The following is a 13,120-nucleotide window of genomic DNA, read 5'->3' as shown; positions in this document are numbered from 1 at the left end:
ATAGAACAAATATAAGGAGTATGACTCAATAATCCTCCGGAGGATAAACTAATTAATAAAATTGAACCATTATAATTGAGGTATATTAGACTCATTGTACAGCATTCATTGATAAGACGATGTGTTTTTGATTTTTACCACAACCAAACTTTCGATGCAGCTTGTTAAATTATTTAGTTTTAGGCAGGTCCTTCATTCGAATTTTTCTGTAAAAGAGTCCATATAACAATATAAAGCACGAAGTTTTTATGGGACAATCATTGTTCATAGTTTTAACTTTTACATGCGAAGCACGAATATAGAATAAAATTGTTATCGATTTTGAATCAATCAAATATTGAAAGATATCACCGCCCTTTAAGTTAAAAAGGAAGATGGAAACCAAATTTGATTTTCTTTATTTCAGGATATTACCATATGCAGAGCTCGTATTGTAACAGCCCGTAATGAAAATGGACATGAAATTATTGTACAACGCTCTTTTGAACATAATCACACTCGCAAATTTCCAGCTCGCAAGTCGTCGAAAACCAAGATGGAAACAAAGGAAATGGAATCATTGTTAATGGCTTCAAATCGAAATTCTGGGTCACCACTAAAAATCAAACTCAGCAAACCTAATTTTTAAAAGGCTGGATTTCTACGTTCATGTTTTTTTTATTAATTACTTTAGTGTATAGTATAGCATAAAATGTATTCGTTTAATATGTTTCCATTTCATTGCTAGTAATGTTTACAGTTTTTTTATATTCTATGCAAAATACTTAATATTTTTATACCAATAAATAAGAAAAATTTTGTTTTTAAGACATAACAAATAAATAAAATACATATTTTGATTAAGGTGAAAAAAAACAGCATTAACTACCCCATACGTTTGTAATGCAGAGCATCTAAGCTGAACACAATTTTATTGGTTTCTTTTATTATTTTTCCCCACAACTATTTAGCATGGGCAGAATTTCTATTAATTGCTGTTGCACCCGAACGTATATTTTGTTCTATCAAGTATGCCTATGTAAGTGATACTATTTTACATAGTGACCATACACATGTGTTTACTAAACAAATCAATATTTTATTAATGTTAACAAATCTTGATATCTGTATTATCTCTCTATAGCAGCATAGAATATTTAAAATAAAATAAAATTGATTGACGCTTTATTTTCTTTTTTTCTCCCTTACAGATAGTGTGCGCACTTTCCAATATAGTGTGGCCAATGTAAAATTGGAAGTCTCGGCCGATAATGAAACATTTCTCCACAATACCTATTTAAATCGTAATAATATGACCGCATCTGGTGTTGGAGGATTGGCCTCCATCAAAACGGGACTCTCCAAACGTAAGCCTGCTTTCCTAAATGCTCGAACTTTAGATGATTGGGGCAATATCAAGTACTCGGAAACAGCAAGAGGCAATAAGTTGTTATTCTTCGAGGGCCACCGTTTTATTAAAAACAATATCTATGGCTCGAACATTTACTGGAAATGTTCCAAATGGCATAGTAACTGTAAAGCAAGGGCCATTACATCATTGGAAGTCCCTTCGAAATGCATTATCAAAGGTGTCCACAATCATCCCTTAATGATGGATGACTAAACCTAATAAGAATGATAATGCAAAAAACAAACAAAATAAACAAATTTAAATGACTAACTAAAATAAACAAAAATATTCCAAATGCTTCAAAATTATAGTTTTTTTCTTGCCATAAGTATGGTTTTTAGTTTTTCTTTCTATACTATTTTACTCTCGTTTTTTAGATTTTTATTAACACTTATTCTTTTCTTTTCCCAATTATAGGTTTCCGCATTGATTTTATAGACTCGAACAAAAATGGAGGCAAACTGATGGTTATAAATGGTTTTAGATTTTTCCGTAATAAGAAACGTGGAACTCGTCAATATTGGAGGTGTAACAAATATTATAAAGAAAAATGTCCAGCAATTGCTATATACGATGAAATTACTTTACATCTTCGCATATGCCACCAACATCGCCATGTGTCTAATAATGATGTTGTGATAAAATCATTTGGGGATAAAGAAAATAACATTATGTGTTAACCAGCTCTTGTATCACTTCTTAACATAGTTTGAAAATATTTCTGTAATTTTGTTTCGGCATAAGAAGTATTAGTTAGAATTTAATACTATCAAAAAGGTTTAATTGATACACCTCCACCAAAAAACTATAATAGATGTGAAATAAGCGTTGTTAATATTATTTAGTAGTAGAAACCGGATATTAGGACTATACATCTTTTAAATGTGACTCCAACTTATATGATTGACGCTAAAAAAATGAATTTTTATTTAGTTAATATATTAGAGGCTTTTTTTTATTCTATGGCTGATCACAGAATGTCCTAAGGCGAACAAAGTGTTCTTCCGAAATATATAATTTTTACGACTACAAGTTATTTTCAAAAAAAAAAAAAAAAATGAATAATTCTTGTGAAAAATATTATTAAATTATTATTATTAAGTATTTCCTTTGTGATCAGCAATAAATCTACTCATATGAGACATTTTGCCCATATTATCAAATTGGATATTGGATAATAATTTACATGAAATTATTCTGGTTAGTTTTTAGATTCTAAATCCAACAGAGCTGGTTATTTGAAGATTTGCCTCAGGCCAATCCAAACGTAATTGTGCATTCGTTAGACGATTGGGGTAATACCATGTATTCGATAAGATTTAGAGGCAATAAATTGTTACTCTTTTAGGGCGACCATTGTATTTAAAAAATGCCTATGACTCGAACCTATTCCAAATGTCTTAGTAAGGACAAAGCAAGGGTCATTGCATCATTTCGAAATGTAATTTAAATGAAGTACACAACCATTCCTTAATTGTGGATACCTGAAACTAATAGTGATAAAGCAAAAAAGAAAACTAAAAATTACAAAATTATAAATAAACTCGACAATTAAAATGAATTAACTAAATAAAAAAAAAAGCAAACATATTCCGTATGTTTCAAAATTATAGTTTTTTTATTACCATATGTATGGGTTTTAGTTTTTCTATTCTATGTGATTTTGCTATTTTTTATCTACATTTTTATTAACACTTATTCTTTTCTTCTCCCAATTGTAGGTTTCCGCATTGATTTTATTGACTCGAAAAAGAATGGTGGCAAATTACTGGTTATAAATGGTTTTAGATTTTTCCGTAATAAAAAACACGGAAGTCGTCAGTATTGGAAATGTAGCAATTATTATAAAGAGAAATGTCCAGCGATTGCTATATACGATGAAATTACTTTAAACCTTCGCCTGTGCCATCAACATCGCCATGTTGCCAGCAATGATATTGAGATAAAACCATTTGCAGACAAAGAACATAATATGATGGGTCAACCAGCTCTAGTAGCATTCAAACATTAGTATGTGGGCTAGAGTAGAATACATATCCAGCGAATGTTGGGGGTTTCTCTTCCTGAGTTTGTAAATATTTTTGTAATTTAGTTTCAACTTGTTTTTCCAAGAATAGAGTTCGCAAGTTTTGTCGAGCAAGGAAACAATCTTCCACAAGTTCGGATATAAAACTTCTTGCGAATACCATACCATACGCGAAAAAAGGTTTGTTAGTGGTAACAAAAACTGTAGACTACACTTGCAGTAAATGTGATTCATTGGCATATATGTTAACGTCACGAAATATGCAATTGAAAAAGACTTTCGCCATATTCTGATACTTGTGAATCGTAAAATCTTTATCTTGCTATATGTTACATTAAGCTTTAAACTTTTAACTCTAAAATGTTATTCGGTTTTTGTTTGTTTTTTAACTCGCTTTCGTTTTTTCAAGTACATCTTCTAAACCAAACATAAATTCCATCCTTGATATTTTTAGCTGTTTTCGTCTTTATTTATATTTGTATTAATATCATTCGTTTACCTTCAATTTATTTAAAAAAATGAGAAAGACTTTGTAGATATCGAAATAGATTAGATTTTATTTATAAATAGAAATCAGAATAGAAATCAACATTTCTTAAAGCTTTTCAATCTCTAGTTACTTGTATAAACAATATGATATAAAAGTATCCTTGTAGATCCATTATAACATATTTCTCTACATATTTCATTTTTAAAGGAAATTTGCTCGTTAAAACCTTAATAATTCATTTTAATATGAACTCATAAGAGGGCTTACGTTTGTTCTTAATTATATATTTAATCTTCAGGTTTCTTAATATTCATTTTCCAAAAATGTATATAACTATGTAAGAAAAAAACAAAATATTTGGTAATGGATATTATTGTATTATATGTAAATTTTATATTAAAAAAAAAAACTTTGTATAATATTAATTTCATGTAGATATTTTTCATAATCGAAATAAAAACAAAGAAAATGTCGTAATTTTCAGAAATGTTTAAAATGATTTTTGTGATTAGAATAGTCTCTAATGTGTAAGGCTATAATTAAAATGTTTTATTATCATAACACTTTTTCTATTTTTTCCAATCATATTTAAGGTCTTTCTCTGGCTCCAGGTGCCGTTCATGGTCAGTACAAAGGGCAACATCCAAAAATACAATTCTCTGTATCTAAACGGGGAGGTCAACTGTTGTGGCTAGATGGCTTAAAATACTTTCGTAATAATGAAAATCGGACAAATATTTTCTGGCGCTGCCATTGGTATTATAGACGTGTGCGTTGCCCTGTATTAATTTGTATGAATAAATATGACGTGACTGATTTTCGGCAAATACATAATCATCGCCATATCAAATCAGGTTCAAAAATGAAAAATAAGATGGTTGCCCATACATCAACATCTATTTCCCACGAAAAAGATAATGAACCGGCTAATAATGTTACGTCAATGCCACAAAGAAAGTCCGGAAATTCTTAAAAAATAAAAATGATATATCAAATATGTGTTTATTTCTAATGCTAAAGATTTCGTGAATTAATGATAATGCATGGCATTTTTTTGTTTTGGTTTACGTTGTGTCATTTCATATTAATTAAACGTCGAAGTGATAGCGAAGTGATAAAAAATCTTAACTAACATTTAGTATATTGCGAAAATTATCACTTCAAATTTCTATGTAATTGTAATTTATATGTATAAAAATTGTATGTATTATATATTTAATAATGGTTGTACCATATAACGATATATTTCATTAAATGAAAAAAACATGTTTTTAATTTTTTTATTTTTATACAGATAATTATGTATATTATTTTATACAGAAAATTTTATGTTATTAACCCAAATTTAAGAATAACTGGTGTAAATGAACTGATTCCTGATTTCGATATTTCCATCACAGTATTGTGTTTTTTCTTTAACAATTTTTGTTAAAAAATGAAATAAATAAATATATAAAATTTTGTTAACTATGTTACAGCGAGAAATAATGAAAAATTGTTGGTTTGAAAAATGTAGGTCCTTTAAGGACATTTAGATCCTTTGTTTATTTGTGACAGGCAGTTCATTTGAATTTATTTATAACTACTTGTTTTGATACTTAATAACAATATTTCTAAATAAATAATGGTTTTTACATAAAATTGTATTCACATAAACAATAAACAATTAATGATAATAAATATACATTTACATTAAATTCCTAGTTGTAATAGACAAACGAATTATATATATTATTATATATATTATTATATATATTTTTACTAATTCAATGTATATTTTCTCTCTATCTTTATGCACAGTGGTTTTGGCCAATGAAGTCGTTCCTAATCCTGACGATGTTTTGGTATTTTTCACTCAATCTTTAAGAGGACGTCCCGCTATTATGGCCAATGGTGTTCGATTTCTCATAATGAGCGAAAATAAAAAGAAAATTCTATGGCGATGCTCATCCATGGCTACTAAGAAAATCAAATGTCCTGCACGGATTACAATGCTAAAGGAAACACCTCCCAAATTTATTATAAATAAAGCGGAACATGTGCATGCCGAATTGAAACGCAATAAATACGGCTCCACAAAACATCAGATGTATACGATCGCAGCTACTAAACTCAAAAATGAGACCATTGAATATGATGGTACTATAAACTATCAAGTGATTAGTTCAGCTGCTTCAACCGAGGATCAACATGAGGAAATACAAACACATCAGTCGCATCAACGGCATCATCAACCACAACAAGAACAACAATAGATTTTAGAATATTAAATGGAGGTTTCATAACAGTATTTTAACCAATTTTCTCAGTGTAACTTTTATGTGAAAACTACGTCAACTTATTTATGGTGTTGGTATGTATTTATTCGTTCACGTCGAGACCAAAACAAAGTCATTTTTTAACAAGAAAGAAAAATTAAATTTATCGTACAATTTGCGAACTTTTATTCTAAATTGTAAACAAATCAAATTTAGCAAAATTCCTAAATCGAAAGCAATATTTCTAGCTGTGCTAGTTATAAACATGCATACATTTCCTACGAGCTATAGCTTACAGCTGATAATCATAAAATGCTAACTTTGTCATATGCTTTAAAGTGCAATGAGAGTCAAAACTTGAAATTGCCAATTTAAAAATTCTGTACCTCTTTTTTCAGATTACACACAAAAAATAAAATCAATCACCCGCGTTGGTCGGCGTGTAATTATAAACAAAAAAATAATGAATGCAACCATAAAGTTATTTGGTTTCATTAATTTTCATTATTTAGTTTCGTTTTGAAGAAAAAATAATTAAATATTGAATTACATACTTCATTGTTCGGAGTTTGGTGTTGAACCCAAGGCACTGACAGTACAAGACAGGAGTACCTGTCATCAAAAGTTTTATAGACCAGACCTAAAGAAAAAATTCTTGTAGTACATATTTGGTTTTAAAGATATTCCAAAGCGCAAGACAAAGCGGTCAAGTGTTTGCTTTGCCGCTTCGCCAAATTTAATTAAGTAATCGGATCCTTTTAAGCTGGGGCGAAGTCGACATGAATTACCATCTCAGACAATCCCAATTTAAGCGAAATATGGCGTTGGATTCTATGAGTCCTGCAAATGAGAGAAAGTCAGTTTGTTTCTGGTTTTCCAAGTACATTCGCCTAAAAACCCCTATGGTGTAGGGGCACATTTTCAAAGGGCATATCTGCTAAAGCTCTTAGTAACGAGTGGAGCAAATTTCACAAATTTTTTGTTATAGCATTATTTGCAATTACAAAATAACGGAATTGGTTAAATCTATTTTGATTTGGTATTGTAGTAATGCATGGATAGAAAAAGATCTATTTAGTTTTGCTAATTTAAATAACTTTTTTTCGAATAGAAATGGACCATCAAATTTTTGCAAATTTTTTATATAACCAAAATGCCACAAAAACACAATCCTAACTTTATTCGAAATCTAATTCAAAGTGTACTATATTAATGTGTATAATTTTCCATACGTATTACCTATTGATTTGTATATATAATAACATTGTAGATGAATTTTCATAATAAAAATAAATACAAGCAATTTTGATAATTTGTGAATATTCTTGCAATTGATTGAAGATTAATTTATATTTTTATAGATTTCAATCTAATTTATTTTTTAATTCTCTTTTGTTTAGGATACTTGGAATATAATAGAACTATAGCTACAAATGAGTCTAATGACGGCATACAATATGTCACCTCGCAGAAAGGACGAATCCAATTGTTATGGAAAGGCTTCTATTATGTGAGAGAGAAGAAAATACGAAACAAAGTATATTGGCGGTGTACTCAGTATACAACATGGTTGCATTGTTCTGGTCGTTTACACACCGAAGATGGTAGAATTGTTCATAAAAGTGTACACAATCATATGTCGGCACAAGATGGTGAAAAGCCAAATATGCGAAACACAAAACCCCAAAGATTATATTTAGGAGATGATTTCCATTCAAATTTCAGACGTATGCTACCTTCAATAGCCAACTACCAAATTCCGCCGGCCATGATGCATCATCAAAATGCACCAAGCATTCCAAGACCAACGTCTGCGTCTACAATTGGTTCCATGCCCACAAGTTCTATGATAACAATGAAAGAAACATTTAATGTAAAACAATTTTAAATTTAGAGGTTTCTCGTTTAGAAAAAAAATTAAATAAATCTTTATGTTTTGAATGTGAATAATGGGAATAGTTTTGATTTTTTTTTGTTTCTTTAATTCATCCTTTAACCATTCATCATAAGATATCTACTAATATTTTCGATATTATCTTTTCTCTTCCTTTATTCTCTCCGTGCCCACAGATGAAAATACAAATATCGCTCATTTTAGTAATACCAAGAAGAAAAACCGGAAATTAATCATAAAGGGATTTGCCTTTGTTGTGGATCGTCAACTGAAGAGGAGTACAAATTGGAGATGTTCACGATACAAAAGTGCTCGTTGTAGAGCCCGAGCTACAACTCGAATAAATTCATTGGGTGTAGAATACTTTTACCTACGAAATGCTCACCATACTCACGACTAGGTGGAATTCAAACGCCAATTTCATTACTAAAACAGACAACATCATTTTTTCATTATTTTTATTTTATATTAATTTGTTTAGGATGCATGTCGATATATTTAATGCTATCATTTATATATACATATTTCATTATTAACTTTTTTGACATATCTTTTAAGAGTGCTCACAAATTGAGAAAGATATATTTTTTAGACTTAACGCCGACATTAAATTTATTCAAATGAAATAATATAATTTTCCAAATTCATAAAGGGCTGAAACGGAATAAAGATAATAAACAAAATTTGGTAGATCCCCCAAGGCTTCCAAATTTTGTTTATTATCCCTTGTTCAATTTAAATTTCATGGAAAATGCTTATTGCTTATTTTTTCCACTTTGGTTGAATGACAAAACTATTGAATGTGAAAAATGTGCAAATCAAGGTACATTATTGCGTTTTTGAAGTTTGGCCAAATTTAAATATGGAATAGACAAAGTTTTTCTTTATTTCACAGCAAATTATTGTTGAACGATTTGAAATGTGGTCCCTCACCATTACAATGCGTATAAAGGAAAGAACTGCGTTAATTGCAGATTTATTTTGTTGGGTGTTTTGTGTAGAAATTGTAATTTTAAATCTTATTTATTTTTGAGAATAATTCAAGAAGTCACGTTAAAAGCAGTTTCCATATTCTTTAAAATATGCATCAAAATAATACTATTAACTTTTCACTAATGTACTTTTATTTTTAAATAAATACTATAAATAATTAGTGACGCGACTTTTAAATGATATTTTATTTATTCCCCAGCTATAGGTTCTTTAAAATGATTTAAATTTTATTTACTAATGGAATTTTTATTGTATTTTTGTTATTGAATTTAGGTGGTGATATTTATTACGTTCCTGGTCAAAGAGGTAAACCGAAATTGGTGGTCAATGGATTTTCGTTTATAAAAAATAAAACGACAACGGATAAATTCTATTGGAATTGTGCCCTAACGAAAACAAAAAAGTGTAAAGCTCGCATTGTAATGCCAAAGGATGCTCAATTCCAATCGTTATGGTTACATCATATCAAACACAATCATTCGCCTGATATAAAAAGTCATTTGTATAGGAAAAAGATAATAAAGTGCTAAATACGTACATTTGAAAATATAGTTGCAAAAAAAGCAAAAAAAAAAAAAAAACAATAAATAATAAAACTATACTGCTTGCCATAATCAAATACCCTTTGTTAATCATTAGCTTTTGTTCAATATTTATCTTTGGTTTGGTAATTAGATCCATCCATAATTAATTTTCTTTTTTCTAATCCTAACATTTGTGTTTTTTGCAGATCTGGAAACTATTGCCAAGGCTGGTATTACGATAACTCGAGGTTCAAAAGGAAAACCCAAACTTATGCTTGCTGGATTTGCCTACTTTCGCAATAACGTAAGAGGTTCAAAGACCTATTGGCTGTGCTCCATGAGTCGTGCAAATCGTTGTAAAGGTAGCTAAAAACACGTTTATGATAGCACAAAAAGCATGTGTTGATTTGTAAGGTTAAACACTTTTTTGTTACCACTTGGGTTTTAGTACAAACACTATTCTCAGACAATCGTCCTCTCGAATTGCAACACTTGTCTATTCTTTTTTCTTTTTGCCTTTACTGATAAAAATTCGATAGTTTGCTGAAATTTACTAATGTTTTAAGGTCGGTAAAATATGGGTATATGTCAGACTCCATTGTGATATAAATGAGTGCTCCCCGATTTCATGCTTAGCTCAATTTACCCCCTTGATAGGTCGGGTGAGAATTCTCCTAAAACAAGTTTTAGCTTAGATGAAGCAACCAATATTGTATTTTTGTCCTACATCGCCTTTACGCCATTAAATTTAGATATATAAATGAAAAGTTAAAAAAGGATTTCTAGAAAACAAAAGAAATATGGTACAAATTGTAATATGTTTTTTTTTTCAAATGCAGACATAACAGAAAACCAATTGATGTAGTGTTCGGTAGCTTCTTAGAATATTTGAAAAATTCTCTTTAATTGATTTTACGATACTACTTCATTGCATCTCATATATATTTTATTACGAAAAAAAGAAAAAAAGTTTATTGTATGTTGCTCGAAAAAGAAACATTTTGCGAAAAACCCACAAACTTTTCATATTTTTGAAAATCTTCTAATCGACTTTTGGTGTTGGTCACAATCAACTAACCCTTTAACGAAACTGTCGATAAGTCGATATTGGATGAAAGCCAAAACATAATGCAAATATTTCTATAAGCTCTAAGAGTATGTGCAGAAGATTATATATATTTTAAAAGTTATTGTAGAAATAGCGCCTAAATACAAGTAACTGGCTGGCAACATTTTGCAATTCTTGATGAAGCGAACAACAATTCCTAATTTTGTTTTTTGGGATTTAGAAGAACCAAAATAATTTCTTGCTTATTTCAAACCTTTAACTTTCGTAGAAGCATTTTTTTGTTAAGTTGAGTACTATGTTCACTGAATCAAAAGTACAAAAAAATTTATGAAGACGATTATATTATCAAGTCTTGTCAATTTTTGAATGGAAAATATTCAAGACATTGATTGTGATTATTAGCTCAATTTACCCCCTTGATAGGTCGGGTGAGAATTCTCCTAAAACAAGTTTCAGCTTAGATGAAGCAACCAATATTGTATTTTTGTCCTACATCGCCTTTACGCCATTAAATTTAGATATATAAATGAAAAGTTAAAAAAGGATTTCTAGAAAACAAAAGAAATATGGTACAAATTGTAATAATATGTTTTTTTTCAAAGGCAGACAAAACAGAAAACCAATAGTGTTCGGTAGCTTCTTAGAATATTTGAAAATTTCTCTTTAATTGATTTTACGATACTACTTCATTGCATCTCATATATATTTTATTACATTCAAAAGCAAAAAAGTTTATTGTATGTTACAATGTAATAACATCATGCTCGAAAAAGAAACATTTTGCGAAAAACCCACAAACTTTTCATATTTTTGAAATTCTTCTAATCGACTTTTGGTGTTGGTCACAATCAACTAACCCTTTAACGAAACAGTCGATAAGTCGATATTGAATGAAAGCGAAAACATAATGCAAATATTTCTATAAGCTCTAAGAGTATGTGCAGAAGATTTTATATATTTTAAAAGTTATTGTAGAAATAGCACCTAAATACAAGTCACTGGCTGGCAACATTTTGCAATTCTTGATGAAGCGAACAACAATTCGTAATTTTGTTTTTTGGGATTTAGAAGAACCAAAATAATTTCTTGCTTATTTCAAACCTTTAACTTTCGTAGAAGCATTTTTTTGTTAAGTTGAGTACTATGTTCACTGAATTAAAAGTACAAAAAAATATATATGAAGACGATTATATTACCAAGTCTTGTCAATTTTTGGTGGGAAATATTCAAGACATTGATTGTGAAACATTTTATTTTTATAAGTAGACGTGAAAACAATGTGGTTTTCAGTTGTTATGGCCAAATTTTAGCACATATCAGGCTTACTCTAAGTAAAGTGAAACATATCAAAATTTTAACGAGATTTGTCCGCTCTTCATGGCTTCCAAGTTTTGAAGGATTCATTGTAGTATATTATCCATTTTGTTAGTTTGAGCCTATATTCAACATGTTTTGGGTCAACCGTGCTTAACAATTAGTAGAAAAAGTTTGCTGTTTATTTTTGCAATAAGACATTTGAAACTCATTATTTTTTACGTGAATATTTTTTTGTAAATGTAGTTTAATTAAATTATTTGTTTTCATTTATATTCTAGAATATGAATTCGTTCTATTTCCAATTTAGTAAAACTTTCCATATACAACTAATATGTTATCTTTTTTATCTTTTAAAGCTCGACTGATTACGTGTTCTTCTAGTGGTGAATTGATGATAAAAAATCAACAACACAATCATATTCCATACATTAAACAAGAATACGACGATTAGTGGAATTTGAAAAATCTGGATCTCAATAAATTTTAAACATATACCAAATAAACCATATGTTTTAATATTTTGCATTATTAATTTAATTGTTATTTTTTAATATTCCAAAGCCACATAATTATTTCATAATTTTTATTTTTGCCTTTCAGATTTATTTGTTTTGAATTATCCTAGATCTAATAATGTGTTTGACTCAATCCGATACATTAGAGGACAGAGAGGTTCTCGGAAAATGGTGTGTGGAGGTTTCTCATATATATGTGCCAAAATAAAGAAAGGTCGCAAATACTGGGTATGTTCAAAGCAGCGTAGTAAAAGATGTAAAGCTCGACTAATCACCGATTTGAAAGAAGTCGAATTCTTTTCGCGTAACATATGCCATAATCATAATAACGACAATGGCCAGAGTGCACCAGATACATACGACATTCAGTTTTATTCTGGCGAAAACATTGTAATGAGCTCAAATATCTCTGATTAAATAAAAAATATATTTAAGAGGAAATTGTTATCGTCATTCACTAAATTCTTAAGTACATAATCATTTATTTTCTTCGAAACAAGTGTTTCTATATTTGTTTCTGAATCAGCAATCTTTCCTTGACACAATGTTTTAGTCGAGAACACAAGTCTGCTATAAAAAGGAGGTCCCTTGTCATTGAGCTTAATATGGAATCGGGCAGCACTCAGTGATAAGAGAGAAGTTCA

The 13,120-nt window shown here is 29.4% G+C and overlaps 1 protein-coding gene across 13 annotated transcripts in view; it reads left to right on the top strand.

The window, feature by feature from the left end:
• The window catches only part of LOC142226702 (modifier of mdg4-like), a 70,815-nt gene extending 57,898 nt beyond the window's left edge, over positions 1-12,917 (top strand). Inside the window, exons 5-6 of one of the 13 annotated variants that reach the window (XM_075296831.1) lie at positions 9,782-9,937; positions 12,562-12,917. In XM_075296831.1, coding sequence (XP_075152946.1) covers positions 9,782-9,937; positions 12,562-12,893 — 488 coding nt within the window. In that variant the 3' untranslated portion in view covers positions 12,894-12,917. Of the gene's footprint in view, positions 1-406; positions 828-1,190; positions 1,696-1,807; positions 2,998-3,111; positions 3,676-4,499; positions 5,013-5,706; positions 6,197-7,564; positions 8,115-8,234; positions 9,229-9,324; positions 9,671-9,781; positions 9,938-12,317; positions 12,494-12,561 lie in introns of those variants that run through there. The other 12 variants (XM_075297016.1, XM_075296958.1, XM_075297008.1 and 9 more) reach the window with 12 other exon arrangements.
• The last annotated feature ends 203 nt before the right edge of the window (positions 12,918-13,120 follow it).

This window comes from Haematobia irritans, chromosome 1 (genome assembly GCF_050003625.1).
Source record: "Haematobia irritans isolate KBUSLIRL chromosome 1, ASM5000362v1, whole genome shotgun sequence".
Taxonomy (NCBI): domain Eukaryota; kingdom Metazoa; phylum Arthropoda; class Insecta; order Diptera; family Muscidae; genus Haematobia; species Haematobia irritans.
Note: the sequence above shows the minus strand (reverse complement) of the source record. Positions and strands in the feature narration are given on the sequence as shown.